The sequence below is a fragment of the Poecilia mexicana genome, unplaced genomic scaffold (genome assembly GCF_051168715.1).
Source record: "Poecilia mexicana isolate PSO_F unplaced genomic scaffold, ASM5116871v1 scaffold_16, whole genome shotgun sequence".
NCBI lineage: Eukaryota > Metazoa > Chordata > Actinopteri > Cyprinodontiformes > Poeciliidae > Poecilia > Poecilia mexicana.
Genome location: NW_028263385.1, coordinates 31,395,187 through 31,420,199, shown reverse-complemented (window position 1 = coordinate 31,420,199; position 25,013 = coordinate 31,395,187). Strand labels below are relative to the sequence as shown.

The 25,013-nt window shown below is 38.7% G+C and overlaps 2 protein-coding genes across 5 annotated transcripts; both read right to left on the bottom strand.

Moving 5' to 3' along the window:
- Positions 1–346: 346 nt before the first annotated feature.
- preb (prolactin regulatory element binding) lies at positions 347–15,097 on the bottom strand. 4 transcript variants are annotated; one of them, XM_014991704.2, is made up of 10 exons: positions 14,948–15,097; positions 13,059–13,225; positions 7,063–7,258; positions 2,778–3,016; positions 2,108–2,188; positions 1,898–2,025; positions 1,649–1,822; positions 1,329–1,401; positions 1,094–1,253; positions 347–1,005 (listed from the first exon to the last, which is right to left on the bottom strand). In XM_014991704.2, the coding sequence occupies exons 2-10, from the start codon at positions 13,191–13,193 to the stop codon at positions 917–919; spliced, it is 1,275 nt and encodes a 424-aa protein (XP_014847190.2). In that variant the 5' UTR covers positions 13,194–13,225; positions 14,948–15,097; the 3' UTR covers positions 347–916. The 4 variants fall into 4 exon arrangements, with proteins under 4 accessions (XP_014847190.2, XP_014847189.2, XP_014847191.2 ...); XM_014991703.2 differs by having other exon boundaries at positions 14,812–15,002; XM_014991705.2 differs by lacking the exon at positions 14,948–15,097 and adding an exon at positions 14,692–14,711.
- Positions 15,098–16,205: 1,108 nt separating this feature from the next.
- cnih4 (cornichon family member 4) lies at positions 16,206–20,580 on the bottom strand. Its single transcript, XM_014991706.2, has 5 exons — positions 20,480–20,580; positions 19,309–19,377; positions 19,026–19,138; positions 17,259–17,399; positions 16,206–17,148 (listed from the first exon to the last, which is right to left on the bottom strand). The coding sequence occupies exons 1-5, from the start codon at positions 20,546–20,548 to the stop codon at positions 17,121–17,123; spliced, it is 420 nt and encodes a 139-aa protein (XP_014847192.1). The 5' UTR covers positions 20,549–20,580; the 3' UTR covers positions 16,206–17,120.
- Positions 20,581–25,013: the final 4,433 nt, after the last annotated feature.

The window sequence follows — 25,013 nt, the reverse complement described above, 5'->3', positions numbered from 1 at the left end:
CCATCTTCAATAGATCTTTGTAGAATCTAAATTAATGAGCTACAACATTTAATTTCCCATTGGGATTAATAAAGTATTTTTGAATTTTGAAAAATGCTTTTTAAATCAGGCTAATCGTAAAAAAGAAGCTACTGTATGTTGAGAAAAAGCCAACATACAATTTTTTTTGGAATACAATTTTCCAACCACTGGTCAGTCCAGGTTTCTACGTTCTGCCCCTTTCATTTTCCCCATCTTGTGGTCAACACTGCCCACAAAGCTCTTGCTGTGAATCAAACCAATTACTAAAGATTTGAAAAATGCTACAAGAGCCAGAAGGATTGGAGGAAGAATTATATAGAAATAATTTTGTGCCTTTGATTCTTTTATTTAATCTTTAAAAAATAGAAATAAAATACCAATATGGGGATGACTGAAACACATACGACTGTATATCAACAGTCGTAAAAACATTACAATCAATAATGTTTTTAATAAAACTATCTGTGGTCACATCAACTTAATTCAAATCTGCTATTTTCGGTTCATACTAATTATTCAAAGACAGTATATTTACAACTAAACCTTAAAGTTATTACTTAATTTCTAAGTTGGCCCATCTAATAAAGATATTTCTCCTCTCAAAATCAAAATCTCTACAATAATGGAAAACATTCGAAAAGTGGTTATTGTGTGTGTGTTCCTACAAAGATGTGGAAATAATTCCTTTACATAATAATTCTACATTTTCATGAACCCATTCATAAAGCCTGTTTCTCAAAGAGTAAAGTGAATCTGAACCATATTCACAGAACAAAAAATGTACTTTATAATATACAGTTGTTTGGGCTTGAGCCTTATTGAAACCTATTAAACCAGTAATTGTAGGTGCTGACAATTTGTCAGAGGTTTATTAATCACAGATAATATGCATCATTTAGATCAACACTGGAAAAAGGTACTGCAAAATTAAGAGCATTCCCACGATGATGAGCCCACAGAAGAAAAGCCAGGGAGGAATAGGCCCTAAGATAGATGGAGAAAAAATAACAGCAAAACATGAGAGGCTCAGAGATATGCATTTTAAATGAAAAAATGAAAATGCCAGACTCACTTTCTTTGGTGACAGTATGTACTTGACATCGACTATCCACAGCTACACTCAGTAATGCTGCTTTGTTGTTCCCTTTGATATTTTGGCCTTTCATCAAGTTGGGCAGAAAGACTACGTCTGTCACAACAATGCCATGTGACTCATGAACATAGTACAGCTTCTGCAAAAATTAACATACAAATAAACTTTTATGCATACACTTTATATGTTACGGTTAGTATGATGTTTATGTTACCTGTAGAGAAAAAGCAATATGAACTGCTACTGATCCATTTACTGTTCCAAGGCCAAGAAACCTCCCAGAGTCACTGTTACAGATAAGTCAAAGATTACATTTTCCATCTGCCATCCTCAAATGCGTGATTGATCTACTTTCTATATGTGCACACAAACATATACATATATATATATATATATATATATATATATATATATATATATATATATATATATGATGCCAGTAACAAACACATCAGAATTAATTATGGTATAACTCCCCCCCCCCTTTCAAAAGAAATTCCAATCTTCATCTTCTGGTTCTCCCAGTTCAATTACCTCACAGCCAGACAGGAGATAACTTCAGTACCACAGGGAGATGTTAACATTGGAAGTAAGATCTTGCCGTCCCACTTGGTGATATAGCATGGAGGAGGTTTTTTGTCTCGTTTATGAGGTATTTGCACTGTGTAAAGCCTTATGGCATCTTTCTCATCTTCACCATTTCCAAACCTAGAAAGACACAAAAACAACTTAGATGGACCTTTCAAGAGAAGAAACCCTTCTCCCATTTCCTTATTATCATACCTGCAGGCCATATATCGATAGGTCTTTTCAGCAATTTGAGGCATAGTTTCAAGCCAGTTCAGACTTGTAACCAGTTGGTTGTCACTCCACACATTGCAGACAAAGTCTCGCCCCACAGTCACAAGTTGCTGCAAGAGGAAACATGAAACATGAATGAACATTTATTATGAACATTCATTACATTCATATTAAGAGCAGTTGATAGTTCACCTTGCTTATTGTACTCATATCCAAGTCATCGATCTCCTTTTCATGTGCTTTAAAGTCAAACTTTTTCTCAAGGGATGGAAACTTAAAAAAAAAAAATCCAGTGACAGGGTCAAAACAAAAACACACCACTACAAGACATCTACAAGGTTTATACGGAAACCTGCTAAACATATTTAATGTTTATTATTATTTACATTAATACCATTGTTAGTAAATGCATAACTGTTAAACCTTCTTGTTGTGTCAGCAAAAGAAACTTGGAGAATTTTTTTGTTTTGTTTTCTTCTTTACCTAAATAGTTTGAATTTGTCACTTTTGCTAGATTGGACAATAAATAAATAAATAAATAAATAAATAAATAAATAAATAAATAAATAAATAAATAAATAGAGATAAGCTGTTGTCTGATTTTCAAATGTTTCATATGATTCCATGACCTAAAAGGCAAGTTTTCAAAATGTTATTCTGGGCTAAATTAAGGGAAAAACTGGAAGATGGGAAAAAAGAAAAAAAAAAACATGATGGATATTAATGTAGTAGTAAGAAGGACCAGTGAAATGTTATTCTTTGAAAAAACAAAATATATATATTTTTTGTTTCTGATTACCTAAAGTAGATTTGAAAACATAAAAATGTCAGCTGTCACATTTAAAAACTGATCAAAGTTTACCTCCCAAACTCTGATGTATCCGTCGGTGCCTCCAGTCAGCAGAAGGTTCATGTCAGGACTGAACCTAACAACTTTCTGAAGAGGGTCATGGGGGTTTAGGTCTGACAGCACTTCAGCTATATTGGTCACTGTGATCTGAACCGTCTCATTCCTAGTATCAGACACGTCTCCAGTAGTAGAACGGTTCTCAAGATTACCTTTGCCAGCTTTCCCAGATCTCCGTCTGGCAAGGGTGTTACCTATAGCAGAAATAACACTCTTAACAACAAAACACAAATAATACAATAAGATGTTTTGAAGATTTTGCAATCCCTGGAATCAAGGTGCAGTAATATATACTATACAGCCGCAGCAAATTATATATATATATATATATATATATATATATATATATATATATATATATATATATATATATATTACACACACACACTCACTGGTCACTTTATTAGGTACACCTGTCCAACTGCTTATTAATGCAAATGTTAAATCAGCCAATCACATGGCAGCAGCTCAATGCATTTAGCCATGCAGACATGACCAAAATAATCTGCTGCAGTTCAAACTGAGCATCAGAACGGGGAAGAAAGATGATTTAAGTGACTTTGAACGTGGCATGGTTGTTTGTTGGTCTGAGTATTTCAGAAACTGCTGATCTACTGGGATTTTCACACACAACCATCTCTAGGGTTTACAGAGAATGGTCAGAAAAAGAGAAAATATCCACTGAGTAGCAGTTCTGTGGGCACAAATGTCTTGTTGCTGCCAGAGGTCAGAGGGGAATGGCCAGACTGGTTTGAGCTGATAGAACAGCAACAGTAACTCAAATAACCCAAGGTATGCAGAAGAGCATCTCTGAACGCACAACATGTTGACCCTTGAGGCAGATGAGCTACAGCAGCAGAAGACCACAGCAGGTGCCACTACTGTCAGCTAAAAACAGGAAACTGAGGCTACAATTCACACAGACTCACCAAAACTGGACAACAGAAGATTGGAAAAATGTTGCCTGGTCTGATGAGTCTCGATTTCTGCTGTGACATTCAGATGGTAGGGTCAGAATTTGGCATCAACAACATGAAAGCATGGATCCATCCTGCCTCCATCCTGCATCAATGGTTCAGGCTGGTGGTGGTGCAGTGATGTGGGGGATATTTTCCTGGCACAGTTTGGGTCCATTAGTACCAACTGAGCATCACGTCAACACCACAGCCTACCTGAGTATTGTTGCTGACCATGTCCATCCCTTTATGACCTCAGTGAACCCATCTTCTGATGGATACTTCCAGCAGAATAATGCACCATGTCATAAAGTGTGAATCATCTCAGACTGGTTTCTTGAACACAACAATGAGTTCACTGAACTCGAATGGCCTCCACAGTCACCGGATCTCAATCCAGTAGAGAACCTTTGGGATGTGGTGGAACGGGAGATTCACATCATGGATGTGCAGCCGACAAATCTGCAGCAACTGTGTGATGCCATCATGTCATTATGGACCAGACTCTGAGGAATGTTTCTAGTAGCTTGTTGAATCTATGCCATGAAGGATGCTGAAGGTAAAAGGGGGTCCAACCCGGTATTAGGAAGGTATACCTAATAAAGTGGCTGGTGAGTGGATATATATTTATTAGAAATTGCTTTGGGTTTATTTCAACTGCAATGGACACATACTTGGAAAAAAGCAGGGAAAAGAGAGAAAAAAAGTGGGGGAAAGGCTTAAAGGGAAAGAAGGAGATAGGAGTAGTGAAGGGAAATTAGAAAATAAAGCATACAAGTCAACCTGGAGCCTTGGCCAACGGCCCGGCAAAAATGAACCCACATCAGAATCACTTCAACCCAGGGACACCAGGCCCAGTTCCCTTGGTGTTTTTATAATATAATTATTATTCAGTTTAATGGGTTTGAATTTACTTTAGAATACATTCATTGATCATTGTGTATTCGTATATAGTTGTGCATTTTCTGGGATCCTGAAAATGTGCATTAAAGAGCTAATTAAAACGGAGCTGGTAAGGGGACATGGAAAAAGAAAAAGCAAAACCGAGAAATTACTTTCTCTTGATTCCAAGTAACTTTCTCTAACTGTCTCTTTTCACCCTTTTTACCTTGGGTGAAAAGGGTTAGGGTTATAGCCCAAGTCTGTGACTTCAAATTACAGCTCAGAATCGCCTCCCACAGACAGACAGTACAGGTATATTATACATTTTCTGAATCCTTAAAGTCTGTTGAATATATTAGTTGTCAACTTTTGTGTCTCTGATGTCCCTGAATACCACTAGGATGAAAAAAAAATATTTAGTTTAGTCAAAAAGTGTGGAAAAATGTGTATTATTTTTGGTTTAACAAATTCTAGTGATCTCTGTGTTGGTCAGAGACTCAAAATCTGACTTAAATGAAAGCCAAGAGTGTCCCCTTTAAGATGATACCAAACACTAAATTATAGAACTTTAACAAATGCCCATATCATGAGCTTAAACCAGACATAAATCAGTCTCAAAAAACAGAATTTGTCTAAAGGTGTTGTTAACTTCAAGAGCTGATATGACTCAGCTACCATTTTGGGAAGGCTATCATAACAAAATATCAACTAGAGACTAGAGGTGTGCCGATCGATTGGCCACCGATCATAATCGGCCAATTTCCGTGAAAAATTGTATGATCGGTGATCGTCGATCACTGTCTCTTGTTCCCGATCACCAAAACCGATCGTAGTCATTTATCTCACTTCGCAGCCTATGTGGGCAGCTTATTTCCTCTTTCCTTCACATGGTGCGGCAACAAATCCTATGGTGTGGAACTATGACGCCCTGAGTGAATAGGAAAGTTTGCATTTTGCAGCGGAAAATTACCTCGGGGGTGAAGCACGTCAAAATGCATCAACACAATGAATCTACCGTAACATGGCATTTAAAAAACAAACACTTGACGGAGTTTGGCTATATCGAGGCTCACTGCAGGAAAAAAAAGGACATCCAGAGCGGCCAAATAGCAGGTAAGCCAATGCACAGCTACTAATACTCACTTGGATTAGCATGATAGTCAGAAAGCTAAACAAATAACCTGAAAAATAATTCGGTGTAAGACGCTGGTTCTGCTCTCGCTCTTGGACCGCCGCTATGCTCTACTGGTAGTAATATTTCACAGACCGAGCGCCGCTCAACCTCCACCAGACAGTGAACTCTCACACAGAACATCTGCTTAAAGCTGCAGCACGTAACTTAAAAGATTTTAGATATGTGTTAAAATATGTCTATGTCTAAATTAGGTGAATTTATTGCCAGATAATTTTTCCATTTTGCCAGATAACATAGCATCATTTATACCTGAATAAAAAAATTAACAGCCATTCCATCGGCAGATATCGGCTTCATGGATGATCGGTATCGGAATCAGCAGCAAAAAACCTGATCGGAGCATCCCTACTAGAGACATGTAGCCTTTCAAAAAAGATATGGATAGACTTTGCCATCCAGAGATGGACCAAAAAATGGTCTGGGATGTGGAAAAAGAAGGGGTAGCAGTTTGATAATCTACGTAACCCTGGCCATGTCGTAGTTAAGGCAGTGTGTGTTGCCCTGATCTGGAGCTGATAGCTGTCAGCCTGCGTCCCTATCATCTTACTCGAGTCACATGATCTTTGTCTGTCAAAGGATACAAGTTGTCACAACACCCTGAGGCCCTCTAATAATATCAAGAGATTGTAATCATGTTACCTTGGATTTCACTCTGGCTACTTTTCACCAGGTAGTCAACTTTCCCACCAGAAAAAAACAGGACAACTGATTTACTGTACACCAATGTAAAGGATGCATGTAAAGCTGTTGCCCTTCCTCCACTGAGTCTTTTAAAATAAGTAGATCCATTTATGAGTGAAATACAGTGGCACTGTTTGTTTAATTTCAATAATAGTGTTCCTAAAGTTTTACCTTTTACTGAACCACATTTGAGTTAAGGTTAAAATTATTTCAGGTTTCACACTAAAGACACTGGCTAACTTTGAATCAGATTACAAACCATTATATATGGTTGCTTATAATTTTTGAGCCCCGACAGCAGATGTGTGGTCTATTAAAAACTAATCAAGGAAAAGCAACACAAAAAACAACAAAAAAAACAACCAAAAGTAAATAAAAATAAATAAATTCTGCATCACAATCAAAAGTTTAAATGGTAATTCCACCTCTGACTCCAAATGGGAAAGATAACAACCCTTTAGTTCAAAGTATGTTTTAACTGTCTTTTCAAAACAGCAAGTAGTCTTCAGAAAGTTGCAAACCATACCATCTCTATGCGTAGAATTTTCTTCTTTCTGCAGGCAGAGTTTAAACCTCATGAGGCTGCATGTGCCATCCTGTCCAGCAGCAATCACACCATCACCAACAGCCATGTTTATAGTGGCGCGTGTGTCCGTGTCATGAGAGTGAAGAAGACTGGAGCTGTACTGATTTTTTCCAACCATCTGCACATCCAGGAAATGCTGAAAGACAAGTTTGCTTCTGATGAAATCAGATTTGCATTCTGTCATTAGGTGTCTGTGCAAATTTTCACCACAATATTAAAAAGTTATATTAAAATTAATGAGAATTTCTTTACTAGAAATAAAACTAGAGATTAGTACAATTAAAATGTACAAATAAAACAGACCGAACTTATAGTGCAGTTTCAGACATTTTCTTAAAGTGCGTTGAGATGACGTGTTGTGAACTGGCACTAAATAAATTAATTGATTTAAGCTGATCTTGTCAGCCATTCAAAGCAATTTCCACACAACCTATTCACACACAAATTAATGTTAATATAATACTTCTTAGTACAAAACCTTTTTTGGTGCCATACATTCAGTGTCAGGGAATGGTGCTGGTTAAAGTTGGACCCAAATGCAGATGCCTGAGGCATGATATAAACTAACCAGCAGAGCGCAGTAGAACTGCAAAAATATTTAGGACAAGGACCAAGTCCTCCTTTTTGACAGTCCTTTCCACAAATTACCTCCCTTTGTTGGTAAATATTGTGAAAGTGATCCTCTCCTTGGGCTGCCACCTTATCACAGTGGAGGGGTTTGTGTGTCCCAATGATCCTAGGAGCTATGCTGTCTGAGGCTTTATGCCCCTGGTAGGGTCACCCAAGGGAGACAGGTCCTAGGTGAAGAACCGGACCAAGCGCAACCCGAACTCCCCGTATGACGAACAATAACAATGGTTCTAGTTTTCCCTTGCCTGAACGCGGGTAACCGGGGCCCCACCTTGGAGCCAGGCCTGGAGGTGGGGCATGATGGCAAGTGCCGGATGGCTTGGCTCTTACCTATGGAGCCTGGCTGGGCTCAGCCCGAGGAGGAGACATGGGTCCCCCTGCCCATGGGCCCACACTCCATGAGAGGGGCCAAAGGGGTCGGGTGCAATGTGGGATAGGTGGTGGCCGAGGGAGGGGGCCCTGGCGGTCTGATCCTCGGTTGCAGAAGCTGGGTCTTGGGATGTGGAATGTCACCTCTCTGGTGGGAAAGGAGCCAGAGCTAGTGTGTGAGGCTGAGAGGTTCCGGCTAGAAATAGTCGGTCTCACCTCAACGCATGGCTCTGGTTCTGGAAGCAGTCTCCTTGAGAGGGGCTGGACATACTTTCACTCTGGAGTTGCTCGTGGTGAGAGGCGCCGGGCAGGAGTGCACATACTTGTTGTCCCCCATCTTGGCACCTGTACATTGGGGTTTGCGCCGGTGAACGAGAGGGTAGCCTCCCTCAGCCTATGGGTGGGGGGGACGGGCTCTGACTGTTATTTGTGCTTACGGGCCGAACGACAGTTTAGATTACACCCCTTCTTGGAGTCCTTGGTACTGGAGAGTGCCCCTCCTGGGGACTCCCTTGTTCTGCTGGGGGACTTCAACGCTCACGTGGGCAATGACAGTGAGACCTGGAGGGTTGTGATTGGGAGGAATGTCCCCCTTGATCTGAATTCGAATGGTGTTCTGTTGTTGGACTTCTGTGCTTGTCATGATTTGTCCATAACAAACACCATTTTCAGGAGTAAGGGTGTCCATATGTGCACTTGGCACCAGGACACCGTAGGCCACAGTTTGATGATCGACTTTGTCATCGTTTCGTCTGATCTGCGGTGGCACGTCTTGAACACTCGGGTGAAGAGAGGTGCGGAGCTGTCCACTGACCACTACCTGGAGGTGAGCTCTCAGGAGGGGAAGCAGTGTAGCACCAACACTGTTTATAGTTGGGAGGATGTGCTGCTGACCTCAACCTAGGACGTTGTAGGCTGGTGGGCAGAGTACTTTGAAGATCTCCTCAATCCCACCAACATGCCTTCCATTGAGGAAGCTGAGCCTGGGGACTCTGGGTCAGGCTCTCCAATCTCTGGGGACGAGGTCTGGCTTTAGGATCGTATCTCTGCAATCCTAAACCCAGACCTTTAAGGGTATTGGGGGGTCCTACCCCAAGTGGAGGAGTTTAAGTATCTCGGGATCTTGTTCACGAATGAGGGAAGAAGGGAGCGGGAGATCGACAGACGGATTGGCGCAGCGTCTGCAGTGAAGCGGGTGCTGTACCGGTCCATCGTGGTAAAGAGAGAGCTGAGTCAAAAAGCCAAGCTCTCGATTTAAAGGTCGATCTACGTTCCTACCCTCATCTATGGCCATGAGCTTTGGGTCATGACCGAAAGAACGAGGTCTCGGATACAAGCAGCTGAAATGGGTTTTCTCCATAGCTCACTTAGAGATAGGGTGAGAAGCTCAGTCATCCCGGGAGGGACTCAGAGTAGAGCCGCTGCTCCTTCATGTCGAGAGGAGCCAGTTGAGGTGGCTTGGGCATCTGGTCAGGATGCCTCCTGGACGCCTCCCTGGTCAGGTGTTCCAGGCATGTCCCACCGGGAGGAGGCCCAGGGGAAGACCCAGGACTATGTTTCTCAGTTGGCCTGGGAACTCCTTGGGATTCCCCCGGAAGAGCTGGAACAAGTGGCTGGGGAGACCAAAGTCTGGGCCTCCCTTCTTAAGCTGCTACCCTCGCAACCCGACCCTGGGTAAGCAGAAGAAAATAAATGGATGGATAGATGGATGGATGGTCTTCTATACGTAGTATATACATGCAGCTCCTGTGGGGCTCTTTTATACTGAATTTCCCACACTCCTTGAAGGGAGCATTGCCAAAAGTAGTATAACGTGCAGGTGGTGGAATTTTGCTAAGCTATCACTTCAAGCTTGCAGTCGTCGTCAGTCTAGGATAGCAGTTCTCAATGTGGGCGGTACCGCCCCCCAGGGGGCGTTCAGAGGATGGCAGGGGGCGCTGGCGGACATTTTTACAAAAGGGGGGCGCTGGGATGCCTTTGGGGGGCGTTTGGTCGAAGGTAAATTTTACACTTTAAATGCACAACAATGCCAGTTTAGACTTTGAGCAACTTGGTAAAACTGTATTGTGTAACATTAAAACACGTTTGGTTGCAACAATATACATGGCAGCTCTTCTTCTATTCAGTGTTTGTTAGCTTCTGTTAGCTTCTTGGCGCAGCTCCGTTCTCCTGGTACAGGTAGCTAAAATCACGATACCCTCACTGTGTATCCCTCTGAAAAATGAACCATTTAAATAAAGAAATCCCTCCATAGTGATACCACGATAGAGAGCGTTCATTTTATAGCGATAACACCGGAGCTGTAAGTGGTCCGGTATGAAACGGGTGTGATAGAACAAAGGTACCACAGCACTTTTAAATTTCAATAATCAGAATACCGAAATTGTTTCCGTTGTTTTAAAAGGTTTATGTCAGTCTGCCTTTTCCCCATCCATACGCTTCCCGACCGCCCTGCACCTTCGGGGTGTCATAAAACTAGGTTGTGGTGAGGATGAGGACGCAGACAGACCCAGGATGTAGGTGAAAATGATGAGTTTAATGATAATCCAAGCACAGAACAACGGAGAACAGCACGGGGAAACAGGCATCACACGACAAGGATCCGACAAGAGACAAGGACAACAGGTGGGTTTAAATACACACGGGGTAATCAAGGGGATGAGACACACCTGGGAAACAATCAACGGGGAAGACACAGAGACACAGGGAGCAAACTGAACACAAAAAACTCCAAAAACAAATTCACAGAAACACGATCATGACAAGGGGCTTAAAAAAAAAAAGACGCGCACATTGCGCTAAACTCTGAAACAGGAGAAGCAGGACATAAAACGGAGCGACGAACTAGATGTGAATTATGGCATAAAAACAGAGAATCCAACGCTGAACAGTAAAAAATCAACACATGATGTGAAACATGATTAGGTGGCGCAGCAGGTGATGAGTGAAGATTAATGATGGTCAATAAATGATAAAATAAATCTAGCAACAGGAAAGAACTAAAGTGGACATAGCAATAAACCAAGAGAGGATAATTACTAATCAAAGGAAACTAAATGGAAATGAATGAAGAACAAAATGCAAGAACAAACTAAGAAACTAAAGTAAATACAGAGGAATGAACTGGTATGGCAAGAATAAACAGACACTATTTCCAGATAAAAGGTAAAATAATATTGTTGAAGTGCCATGGGTTTGTTGAGACCATATCTAGTACTGAGAATAAATATCTTACAGATCATAACAGTAAATAACTTATCACTTATTCATGTTTTTAATTAGATTTGATTAAGAACCAGATTTGTTCTTTGTAATTTCTGTCCAGTAAAACTATTAATCTATAAACCAATAGAGAGGTCTATATAAAGATCAATGTTTCTGTCTCATATTTCTATGGCATTAAAAGGACCTGGAACTTTAGTTTTTCCACTGAAAGCTCTGGATTGAACACTAAATGCCATTGTGGGTGAAATTTTATGGATGATACTCTGATGTCCCATTCTCCTGAAGGCAGCACAGAGCTGGACCACCAGAAACTCACAGAAACACTGAAGAGAAGAAGAGCTATGATTAATGTAGTTACAGTTCTATCCATGTTTTAATGCTGCAGAGCTCAGTTGTTTTGCAAATAGTTCAAAGTTTAAACTGGCATGTTGTTCATCTTTTATCTGGTCATTTTGTGGAATATTTAGCAACTAGAAAATGGCTCAAAATAAGAATATTTTTTCCACTCCGATTGGCTGCTGTTAGGCCTACCAATTTTAACTTGAATGTTCATTGCATTTTTCATAGACGCTTGTGAAAATAATTTCTATTCCCATGGCTTTTTTGTTCTCTGGGAAATTATTTTTGATGATAAATACAAAAACAAGTATAAAAATCAAAACATCTACAATAGTGATAGTAATATTAATGATAAAATAATGGTCAGTGCAAAGTAGCCTGCAAATTTTTTGGTGGGGGGCGGTGAGGGACCTGGATAAGGGCTGGGGGGGTGCTGACCCAAAAAAGGTTGAGAAACACTGGTCTAGGAGGAGAGATTTTAGGTGATAGATGAGAGCTGAATCATTTAAGAATAAAATCTGTTTCCATGGTAGCGGCTTTCCTCAGCAGGTCTCTGGACTTCTATCGGCTGTATTATTTCACATTGGTGCACTTTGCATTGCATCCAAGCTCAGAGGAGTGTGGCGCAGAGTGAAGTAGAACGAGCCACTGCTGCTGTGCACATAAGATACAAGTGAACATTATGGCTGAGTTTATGCTGTTGGTTCTGGAAAACAAACTGGTTCTCAGTGGAAGTTTCTGGGAAGGGCCCGGAAGGGTGGTTTGCCCAGGGCGCCAAACAGGCCAGGACCACTTCTGCTGGTCCTGATCACATTAACACAATCAATGCTTTGTGCACTACTGTTTTGAGTTACAGATTCTGAAAGTATGAATTCTAAGCTTTTCCAGTTATAAAAAACACATGGAAATCAAAAAATGTTTTTTACTAGAGTTCTGTGCACTAATAACATTTAAGGGATATTTCTAATTTAGAAGCATAATAAAGGAAAAATAGACTTGAGTTGCCTTGGCAAAAACAAACATTTTCTTTCAGCCATTTTATTTAGCCCAATATAAATAACTTTATATTTTAGGTGTTAACATGCAGTTGGTCAGCATAGGCGCACCTCTGCGCACCACCTCTTCCCCATCATATCGCATTCACTGGACTTACAAAACAAAAGTTCTGGACCTCACCCTGAGAAACATTCCACTGGTATCTTCTGGTTTTCTTTTCATTGACCTGGTCTTAAACCATTTGTCCATTATTATTTTAAGTACATCCTTTGGTAAGCCAACTGTAGCGTAGCACGGGAAATTAACAGTTGTTTACATGCAGTACATCGCAGCCCACACTTTGAGACAGACTGATCTAAACAATCATCAGTACTTACTACAGCATTTTTTATTCCTGTCTTTGAGGGACCCCCTCCTCCAGCTGTTATCACAAGCCCTGTAGTGGCATCCACTTTGACGGTGTACAGTGGAAATGGGGCTCTATACAGATCCAGCACCTTCTTCTTCCCCATAGTTTATCACAGACGTCCTTAGTCAACCACACCTGTTGAAAACAAAGTATTAAGCTTTTCTGGTTATGCATAAAGTGACACAAATAAACACAAGATAGTTGTCATAACACTAAAATTTCAAGATTGATGTGATACTAAGACAAAAACTATACAATTTTGGTAATAGTGGAACATTTCTATGAAAGAACAGAATGTTTTCTAGCTAACTGCAAAAAATAAGATTAATTAATATGACAAAAGTTCCTTTATTTGTGCAAAACCAATCAGTAGGGGACACTTTAGCCATGGCATAGACATAAATACATAATTAGAGAGTTATTTTTTTACGGTTTGGACAAACAGTAGACAGGGTAACACTTAAACACTAAGCAGAAATGTTAATATCATTTTGCAATCATTTTTATTTAATTAAAACTGCTTAACTTTAATATGTCACTATGTTTCTATTTGCCTGTCAATTTGCTGTTAATCGACTAAAAATAAATTGTGTTTCAACATTTTTTTTACAGCATAAACAATATGGCCCATGCAAATGAATTCAGCAGCAATTCTGTACATTTCTTTTTTCTTTTGTAAGTATAATATTTTCTTTAGTTGCTAACTACAGTAGTTTGTGTGGTTGCATACAAAGTATGAAAACATAGAGCTTAAGTTCAACATCCAGTATGTTTTTTTGGGACACACCAGCTAATATTACAAACGACTGAATCAGTCAAACTAACCATGTCAAATTTTGAGGTGAACATTTATCCATTGACACACCTGAAAATAACAGCCAACATAAAAATCCCTACATGAAGCCCAATGAAATCTGTCAGCAAAATAAAAAGCATGAATAAAGAAAACTGAAGCCAGTGTGACTGCATTTTGCCTTCAGGCTAATTACACCTTTTCCACAAATACAATTTTAAAGCAAAATTAAAACAGGTTTCACAGTATAAAACAAATATTATACAGCTGATTTAAATTATACACTTAGAAAACCAATAAATCCACTGAACATATTTTGATAAAAATAAAAAAACCAACCTAACACTGCAAAATATTCCAAATTGAGGTCAGGGGTGGACAAAGAATAATAAACAAAAAAATGTAACATGGTTAAAGGAGAGGGCTGAACAATTAACAAGCAAAGATGTTTACAGGCAGGTACGTTAACTTTATACGTGGCGAAACATATTCACTGTAATTATAACAATATATCTGTTGTATTTAAAAACGATGTATCGGGGGTCGTTGAGCTTACACTTTAATGTTCATTTTGTATGGAAAAGATGGCGAACAAGCTGATCGCACTTCCATTTCGTACCTAGAACGACATTTCGCACTCACATATTAAACCCTGCTGTGTGAATTTATTTTTCGTTGGCAATAACAATGCGTACCCTTAGGTAGAAGTTAATTCATTAATGTAATTACATATTGTTCGAAAACTTTTTATTACACTCCTAATTGTAATGGCTCTACTTCCCAATCAGAACACCAACATGACGCCTACCCTTTATGTGCAGCATCATTAACGCTACAGGATCGGAGTCTGTCTGGCATAGCAGTAATATATCAGAATTACAACTTTCTGCACGGTACCCATCTTGTCACGGAATCCTAAGTTCCATACCTTTGCAGTTTTTCCGGTTTATCTTGAGTAGCGTTTTGTTAAAAACCTTAGCAATAAACCGAACGAATTCATTTTTGAATAATTAATAATAAAAGAGTACACTTTGATACATGCTAAAGCTAACTTTCCAACCTACACGTCAACAAGAAGTTCTTCTTCCTTCTTTTTCTTCTTCTGTTTATTGCGACCCAGCTTAAGGGCCCTTTACCGCCATCTACTGAGGTGGTGTGTGAGCCAAAAGATAGAGCAACCATCCAAACAAAAACAAATGACCGATGTCCTTTTGGCCAGTCTAGTTTCATTATTCAATCGGGTCTTGTAGCAGCCCCTCAGCTCAACACTCAGCGAAGCTTGACTGGTGATTTTCAGCGTTTTTATTTTCCTTTTGATCCAGATCACCATGATCACCGTGAAAACCAAAACAAAACGTACCTCGCTACTTTCACCGGGGAATGCAACGCATTTGTTTGTGTTTATGCAAACTTTTCATTACTGACAGTTGTTTCATTCATTAGTACAATTTCTTTTGTGTCTTATTTGCGGATGGCAACCAACATATTTACCGCCACCTACCGGACTGGAGTGCGGTCATCAATGATATTCAAAGGGAATTTAATAATATCTCAATGGTATATGCATGTGTGCCTATTTACACACACATACACATAAACAAATATTTGCATGTGTATGCACATGCATGCATACATATACACACACACATACTTTGTAAATTTGATTAAATAACCTAGTATTGTTTTTTAAATTTAATTAATTGATTTCTAATAGATTTTGACTAATTTCCTAAAAGATTTATTATAGAAAGTCTTTTTTCCTCTCTGTTTAATATTGACTTCAAATTCTGACATTCCTCTGAATATTTATTACATTATAATAAGACGTGTTCCACTGTTTCTGATTACAATAAGTACAAGTCCCAGTTTCATGTTTCCCTATTTGAGAAAGTGAACTATTAAGTCACGTATGACCAATTCTAAGAGATGATATGATTACTTCTTCTTTAAGACTTCCATCAATAATCAGCCATCTTTCTACAAACTAGACTAACAAACATTATGACAGCAGTATTACTGTAAAGGGGGTGAAGGTAACAAGCCCATTACAGGTTTACTATAGAAATGGACAGTAAATATAGGAGTACATCTCAATAACAGCATCCACACATACCCTTTTTCACAGTCTCCTCTTTTTGAGTTTCAATATGATGTTCTGCATTGCTTACCAATTTCACAAATTGAACAGTGGTGGAACAGTGTAAAAATATTTTTATCAGATAGGCTTTGTTGTCTTTCATGTTACATAATGGGTTAATAGAAGATAATTAATATTTTATCCATTAAATTATTTGTTAACATTTCATCATAGTCTTACACATCTTGACAGATACCTAGTTTTATTTCTTTATTTACAGTATTCAAGCAAACTTGAGCCATTAACAAAGCACATTCTTTTTTGAAAGCAAATTGAGTTGCACAGGGAAAACAGTGCCAACTAGAGTCCCAAAAAGCAATAGTAGGGATCAGCCAGAAACATAAAAACATGGTTTCCCAAAGGCAAATGAAAATCAAACTAAATTAAATTTTTTGCTGAGCTGTTGACCATAAATGTTACATTTTCCATTTAATAATTGTGTATCTTATAGCAAAAACCATATAAGCATTTCTTTTTGTTTTTACATCACTGGGTTTTGATGAGAAACATTAAAAACCTTAATCCGATCATACAAATTCCTGGTCCTGCCCTGTCAACAGAGTCCAAAGGATATTTTTCATGCATATTTGCACAGCAGCAGTAGACCATATCTCATATTTAATGGGGGCTATTGCAAATAAAGTGAGATATTCAACAGTTTCTACTTGCAACTGTGATCACTGTCAGGCTGATGTTTCATATGTTGAGCATGCTGTGTAAATGAAACTAAATAAAGTAGGCTAAGTGGATCAGTTGTATGCATTACTTATTAGTAATGTTTTGTAATTGACTATGTCTTACATTTTTTTTGTTTCAGCTAACTGAAGCACAGAGAAAAAAAATTCACACCAACATACAATAAAAAGCAAATGTGATTGCCCTCATGTCAAAAAAGTATTTAAAAAAATAATATAGGGTTCTTTACCATACAAAAACACATTTTTGGCTATTATGAAAGTGTTATGCACTGGATGGTTAAATATTAACCACATAACTGTATCAAACTGCAAACCTTGGATCCTGACAACACAAATCAACAGTGTTCTGAGACATTTCATCCAAACAGTACAGATGTGAGGGTGGTCACTCTGTTGAGGGCCTCAGTCATTGATCAGAGCCAGGATCATGCTGCAAATACATGGAGGAAAAAATAGTACTGTGCAATTTACTAAAATAATATTGAATTACATTATCTAAAGAATAAGATGTCTATAAACAAAATGTGATGGTTTTGTTACCTGTACAAATAAATGAAGAAGCAGAGCAGGTGGTATCCTAATTTAATCATGGCCTCCTTCATGTACGATTTAAGCAGACCCCTGTTGTGGATCTCAGTTGGGTCAAACACGCCCATGTTTCCCATAGGAATCTTCACATACCTAAGGGAACAGAAGAAGAGTCAAACAGAAGCTTGCAACGTGTACTGAAATACAGTATTCATGTCTCCATCTCAGATCAGACGTGTGACATATGGTCTTTATGGTTTAGCAAACTTCATCCTACTTACCTAACAACAGCTGCATCTTAATAAATTCTGACATCAAATGTGTCCTCTCTCACTCGTTTCCTCCTTCACAGTGACCGAGTGTGTGAGGATGATCTGATTTGATTCTTGGCAGATTTATACATGGGCCATATTCCTTTTATTTGTTGTTAATAAACTAAACTGAACTCCAGAGGATGTTCGGGGCCTTAGAGATTTGTTATATCCATTCCCTGACTGATATTTTTCAACAGCTTTTTCTCTGATTTATCTTGGAGTGTTCTTTACTCTTCTGAAATCCTGATTAACCAGTGACTGGACCTCCTAGAACCAGCTGTCTTGTACAACAATCACTAGAGACACACTCACTGCACTCAGTTCATCTCCATTCCACTCATTGTGAGATTACCAGTTGGTTGGACCTATGCTGAATTAGGTCAGTTACTTTGAAGGGGCAAATATTTGTACTTCTTGAGGAAGCTAAGATCCTTCAAGGTTTGCAGGAAGACACTGAAGATCTTCTTTGTTGTTGAGAGCATCATCTCTTCTGCCCTTCATCTGTTGGGGCAGCAGCAACAGAACAAAGGACTTAAAAGGCTTTACAGCCTGATAAAGAAGGCTTTATCAGGCCTTCTTTATCAGGTTCATTCTGTTTGTCTGGTCTGTTCGTCTGGTCGACCCTCTGGAGATGATGCGGCAAAGAAAGACTTTTCATAAAATCAAGAAAGCTATGGACAACCCTGACCATCCTCTTTATAAGACTGACTTGGGAAAACAGAGTGTCTTCAGTCAGAGGCTTCTTCAGATTAAGTAAAGTTGTATGAGAATAAAGGTGTAATTTTATGATAACTCTTTCATTTTATGTGCTAAAATGAGGAATGCTGACGGTCTTGTAAAGTTATAGTTGGTATTGGTTTTACAAATAAAGAAATAGTTAATCTTTTAACAAAATAATCAAATTATCAGCCCCAAGACTTTGAAACGATTGTTTAAACAATATTTTATTTCAAAGAAAGAACCAGACTTGCTGAGCCTAAGTAAGGAGGCCCAGACTTTCCTCTCCCCAGCCACGTGGTCCAGCTCCTCCGGGGGGATCGTAGGGCGGGTTAGATAGTTAGATACATAGTCAGGCTGGCCTGACTATGTATCTCAGGCCAGCCGAGATACATAGTCCCTCCAGTGTGTCCTGGGTCTTCTCCTGGGCTCCTCCCAGTGGGACGTGCCCAAAACATCTCACCAGGGAAGCGTCCAGGAGTTCAACATGTAGAATACTGGTCTTTTAACAAGGTTTGAAATCTTTTCCAGGTGCCATAGTTATGTTAACTTAATTTTACCTTTGGAAGGGGATAGACTGATCATTGTGCAGTAAGCGTAATTGATGTTGTTTGTGTTCAATAAAAATACCAGTTCTTATAATATTACCCTGGAGTGAAGATCTTTGCTTTTATATTGTGATATATCAACTACAAATGTTTACACACTCAAACCGTTAGCTATGCACTAGCTTAAAAACATGGCTTACCTGTAGATGTTCCAGGCTGCTACAGGCATGTTGAGCAGGAAAATGAACCAGTGCATGGAGACCAGCATGAGCATCATAGAGAGACACTGACCAACCATCTCTGGAATTACCCACTAGAAACATTAAACCATTAAAATCTGTATTGTCTGTTATTATTGTATAAAAACAGACACATTTCAGGACATATAATTAACTATAAACATATATATTTAAAATGGAGCATAAACACAAGGAAAAATAATGTCTTTACAATGGAAATCAAGAACACAGAGATGGTACTTACTTTGTTCAGCTTGGAGCAGCATGCTCGGGCATTAATGTAGTCACATTCTAGATCAGATAGAGTGATAATCTTTAAATTAATGTCAAGGTGTCATACTACAAACTTTGTTTGTTTTTTTTAAAGAAAAGTATTTTCCATATCGCTCTGTCATCTGACACATCTGTTATTTCTTGATTATTATTGTGGTACAATCTGTCAATTATTGTGGAGAAAATTATACATGAGACAGAAGTGTTCCTATCTTTGGATCTAAGGCTTAATCTGTGGACTATAGATGATGCCCTGGGAAGCACTGTCCCCTGTTTTATTTCTACTAAAGGTTGATATTTGAGGATTTCAATTGATATTATAAACTTACACAGCATTTAATTCTATGTCCAGATTTTTCCATTCTTCTTAAAATCATAATCAGGACACACAAGTGAAGTTTAGACCAACAGAAAATGAAGTGTTTGAAGGTCAGAAGAATTTTCCAAGTAAGCCGTTATTTCATGTTTAAATTAAACCTGAAATTCGGGATTTAACTTGACCAGGGTTGGTTCAAGGAAGAATATCTTGTTTTAATTTTTAAACAGTAAAAGTGTTTTATTCTACAGTACTGAACAGGACACAGATAATAAAGGAACTATTGTAGATCAGTTAACCGTCATTCATGCTAACACCTAAAAAGTCAACATTAATCACAGATAATTTGAGAAACGTTATCAAAAAGATTTCTTGAAATGTATTAATTGATTATTATGGTGCTGCAAATTTTGTAGGTTCCAACGCTAAGTAAGAGAAAATAATTCCTCCACAATTCCAGTTTTAACAAATAAAGTGGAGTAAAGGAAGAAGGAACCGATTTATTCGGTTATGAAATTCTGCCAAAAGTTAATAGAATATTCACAATTTCCGGGATAAACCATTTTAGTCTATTACTGTTGTCTAGCAGCAGCAACCCGCGACAGGCCACTTGCTTCCGTGTCCCCACCAAGTTCCGAGGAGCCACGGTCTTTTGGCTGTATGAAATGCTTCATTATCCAGGGCTAACTAGGTGGCTAAATGTGTAGCCTACACAGATTGTGTAGAAAAAAACAAATACAGGAGTTCCGATTAGCTTTTAGCTGAAAAGGCTACTTCAAGCAATTATTTTCAACATTCACGAGAAGCATATACAATGAAAGGATACAAAGTAAACCGAAAGAAAAATCAGTGCACAACAGTCTACAAGCGATAGGATAAACACAGTCGCCTCCATTGTAGCGCAATCTTTAAAGTTTTCTTCCTGTTTCCGGCTTAGGCCGGAATCGACGTAAATCTCCTTCTTCTTTTTTTATTTTATGTCGCTTACAGTTTTATTGTAATAATAATAATAATAATAATAATAATAATAATAATAATAATAATGTTATTATTATTATTATTATTAGTAGTAGTAGTAGTAGTAGTAGTAGTATTCTCTAACATTGACTTAGATTATCTGACAGAAGACAAGAGCCCACATTAGAAATGTGACAATGTAACATATATTATAAAACTTATATTACTTGTTATAACATTGACCAGCAACGTTTACACAGGTGGTAAAGACTATTATTTATATGTTATTCTTTCACTCTGTCAAAAGTAAGATAGCTCCCAAATCTTCCGTTTTTGATTTGAAGGTTTCCTAAAGACACGATGTGAGGAAGAAGTGGGAGATATCTTTAGAGAGAGACGGATTCACTGCACGGCATGGATTTTGGACTCAATCTCAGCTGCTGAATCACTCTGAAGCTAGAAATCCTCGGCTGGAAAACAGCCGATATATAAAAAATAAAAATTCCCTTCTCACCCTCCGCGGGTGGTCTCTTTCATCCTCTGAGCTCGGGTCCTCTACCAGAGGCCTGGGAGCTTGAGGGTCCTCCAGTATCTTGGCTGTGCCTAGAACTGCACATTTCTGGACTGAGATGTCTGATGTTGTTCCTGGGATCTGTTTGAGCCACTGCTCCAGTTTGGGGGTGACTGCCCCGAGGGCCCCGATGACCACAGGCACCACTGTGGTCTTCACCTTCCAGGCCTTCTCCAGTTCCTCTCTGAGGCCCTGGTATTTCTCCAGTTTCTCCTTTTTCCTGATGTTGTGGTCACTTGGTATTGCTACATCCACCACAACGGCTTTCCTCTGTTCTTTATCCACCACCACAATGTCCGGTTGGTTCGCCATTACCATCTTGTCTGTCTGGATCTGGAAGTCCCACAGGATCTTAGCTCGGTCATTCTCCACCACCTTTGGGGGTGTTCCCCACTTTGACTTCGGGGCTTCCAGTCCATATTCTGCACAGATGTTCCTGTACACTATGCCCACCACTTGGTTATGTCGTTCCATGTACGCTTTCCCTGCCAGCATCTTGCACCCTGCTGTTATGTGCTGGACTGTCTCAGAGGCCTCCTTGCACAACCTACACCTTGGGTCTTGTCTGGTGTGGTAGATCTGAGCCTCTATTGCTCTGGTGTTTAGTGCCTGTTCCTGGGCGGCCAGGATGAGGGAGAGACGGATTCACTGCACGGCATGGATTTTGGACTCAATCTCAGCTGCTGAATCACTCTGAAGCTAGAAATCCTCGGCTGGAAAACAGCCGATATATATATATATATATATATATATATATATATATATATATATATATATATATATATATATATATATATATATATATATATATATATATATATATATATATATATATATATATATATATCAGTGACGTGCGGTCAGGGGAGGCCTGTCATCATGGAAAAATAATATATAATAATAAAACCATTTATATTGCTATTTTCACCCTGTGGTTTGTACTATAAAGTATCTATTTTTTACTTAGCTTAACCAATTCTCATTATTTTTTTCTTCAAAATTGCTGAATTTTCGCATTTTCCCATTCAAATGCTTGGAAGCGAAGCCGGTGTTACGTCAATCCCCGTTTCGTTTCCCCATCAAATACGGTTCCCCCTTCGTCTTCTTGCCGCTCCGCCCCGCCCACGCGGCAAAATACGCGCGTGCTCGTGATAAGCACTGAGAAAGCACGCGCGTAGCAAGCACACGCTTGTTCGGCGCGCTTATCTGGGGAACTACGGACACCGTGAAAGCTCAAATAACATGGTTCGGCAAAGTTGTCACTTTCTTCACGTTTTTGCGTGAAATTAATAATAATACTAATAATTATAATAAATAATATATATATATATATATTATATATATTATAATTATAATAAATTACATATATTACATTTATAATACATAATATGTTATATATATTATAATTATAATAAATAATATATATAAGTTATATTATAATTATGATATAGATAGATAGATAGATAGATAGATAGATAGATAGATAGATAGATAGATAGATAGATAGATAGATAGATAGATAGATAGATAGATAGATAGATAGATAGATAGATAGATAGATAGTGCTATATGAATTAAAAACAGGGCAATGCATTTTAATGCTCAATATTACCCATCAGACACCGTTCCCCCTGTTTTAATTTTAATGTGGGGGAACAGTATCTGATGGCCATAAATCTCCCATCAGATACTGTTCCCCCACTGTAAAACAGGCTAAACAGTATCTGATGGGTAATTTATGGCCATCAGATACCGTTGCCCCTATGTTAAAATCACCCATCAGATACCATTTCCGCTATGTTAAAGGGGGGAACAGTATCTGATGGGTAATTTATGGCTATCAGATACCGTTCATCTCCCTTTACCACAGGGGGAACGGTGTCTGATGGGTAATATTGAGCATTAAAATGCATTGCCCTGTTTTTAATTCATATAGCACTATCTATCTATCTATCTATCTATCTATCTATCTATCTATCTATCTATCTATCTATCTATCTATCTATCTATCTATCTATCTATCTATCTATAATTATATATAACATATATATATTATTTCTTATAATTATAACATATATTATGTATTATAATTATAATTAAAAAAAAAAAAAAAAAAAAAATATATATATATATATATATATATATATATATATATATATATATATATATATATATATATATATATATATAATTTATTATAATTATAATATGCATAACATATATATATTATTTATTATAATTATTAGTATTATTATTAATTTCACGCAAAAACGTGAAGAAAGTGTGACAACTTTGCCGAACCATGTTATTTGAGCTTTCACGGTGTCCGTAGTTCCCCAGATAAGCGCGCCGAACAAGCGTGTGCTTGCTACGCGCGTGCTTTCTCAGTCCTCATCACGAGCACGTGCGTATTTTGCCGCGTGGGCGGGGCGGAGCGGCAAGAAGACGAAGGGGGAACCGTATTTGATGGGGAAACGAAACGGGGATTCACGTAACAACGCCTGTGTGCTTTGTAAAATGCTCATCATACATCAATATCAGGGTATTCTATTCCTATTCTATTGTTTTCCCCACTAAGCATATTTACATATGCTGAACTATGTCAATACAATTAAAAAATACAATTGTTTACAAATGTTGCTTTGATAGATGTTTGAATATGGTTTCCAGTAACAAAAAAGTGTGTTATGATCGATTAAATCCGCTGATACGTCATTGTGCTGCTAAACTTAACGCTGAGTGGAGTGGTGGACCGCTCCAAGATGGCCGCCCTAAATCTCGTCAGCGACAATAAGCGAGAGCGGTCCATGAGGGTCTATCCTTATATTATGTTTATGGTTTACATGCTTTGTGTATTACAGCCATCAACGGGACCGAGATGTAATTCAAAAATTATTTTTTTCCTTCAAATGTTAAAATAACTATATTATATAGATACTTATACACTCACACACATACATACTAAATCCTCTCAGCTAATTTTGTATCTTTTAAATATTTAATGAATGCTTGAATTATATCATGTAATTGATGCTTTTGATTTTCTAATCCTTACCTCAACCCCTATAACTTTTATTTCTTCATTTATCGTAAACCTTCTTCTTTCTGAATTACTTCTAGACTTAGACTTATTTTATTGTCATTGCACAAAGAAACATAAGTAAAATTGGCCACCGGAGCACACACAAAAACACAAGTGTGCCTTCTATTACATAATATACAAATAATAATAATTATTTTCAAACTGTCTCAGACAGCCTTCATGATGGGATTGTTGAGCAATCTGATGGCCAGTGGGAGACTACTATTTCTGAGCCTGGCTGTTCTGGAGCAGATGCTGCGGACTCTCCTCCCAGATGGCAAGCGGATGAACAGACCATGAAGAGGATGAGTGGAATCAGAGAGGATCTGGTTTGTTCTGGCTAAGCAGCGTCTGTGTGCAATGCTTTGGATAAGGGGAAGTGGAGCCCCAAAGATCCTCTCGGCTGTCTTCACCACTCTTTGCAGAGACTTCCAGTCTGATCAGTTGCAGCTTCCAGACCAGATGGAGATACTGCTGGTCAGCAGGCTCTCAATGGTTCCTCTGTAGAAGGTGGAGAGGATGGGAGGGGGGAGCGAAGCTCTTCTCATTCGTCTCAGAAAGTACAGGCACTGCTGTGCTTTTTTCATCAGTGAAGCGATGCGAGTTGTTCAGCTGAGGTTGTCTGTAATGTGAACCTCCAGGAACTTAGTGCTGCTGACGATCTCCACTGCTCTGTCGTTGATGAGGAGTGGTGTGTGGTTGGGTTGAGACCTCCTGAAGTCGACAATGATCTCTTTTGTCTTGTCGATG

Excerpts from the sequence above, each read along its gene's own strand:
- preb (XM_014991704.2), bottom strand. The coding sequence starts at position 13,193 with ATGGGGAAGAAGAAGGTGCTGGATCTGTATAGAGCCCCATTTCCACTG. Across the intron at positions 7,259-13,058 it reads CAGGAATAAAAAATGCTGTA|CATTTCCTGGATGTGCAGAT; the intron begins GTAAGTACTGAT and ends CTTGTCTTTCAG. Across the intron at positions 2,026-2,107 it reads ATATGAGTACAATAAGCAAG|CAACTTGTGACTGTGGGGCG; the intron begins GTGAACTATCAA and ends TTCCTCTTGCAG.
- cnih4 (XM_014991706.2), bottom strand. The coding sequence starts at position 20,548 with ATGGAGGCGACTGTGTTTATCCTATCGCTTGTAGACTGTTGTGCACTG. Across the intron at positions 19,139-19,308 it reads GCTGCTCCAAGCTGAACAAA|TGGGTAATTCCAGAGATGGT; the intron begins GTAAGTACCATC and ends TAATGTTTCTAG. Across the intron at positions 17,149-17,258 it reads TTCTTCATTTATTTGTACAG|CATGATCCTGGCTCTGATCA; the intron begins GTAACAAAACCA and ends ATGTATTTGCAG.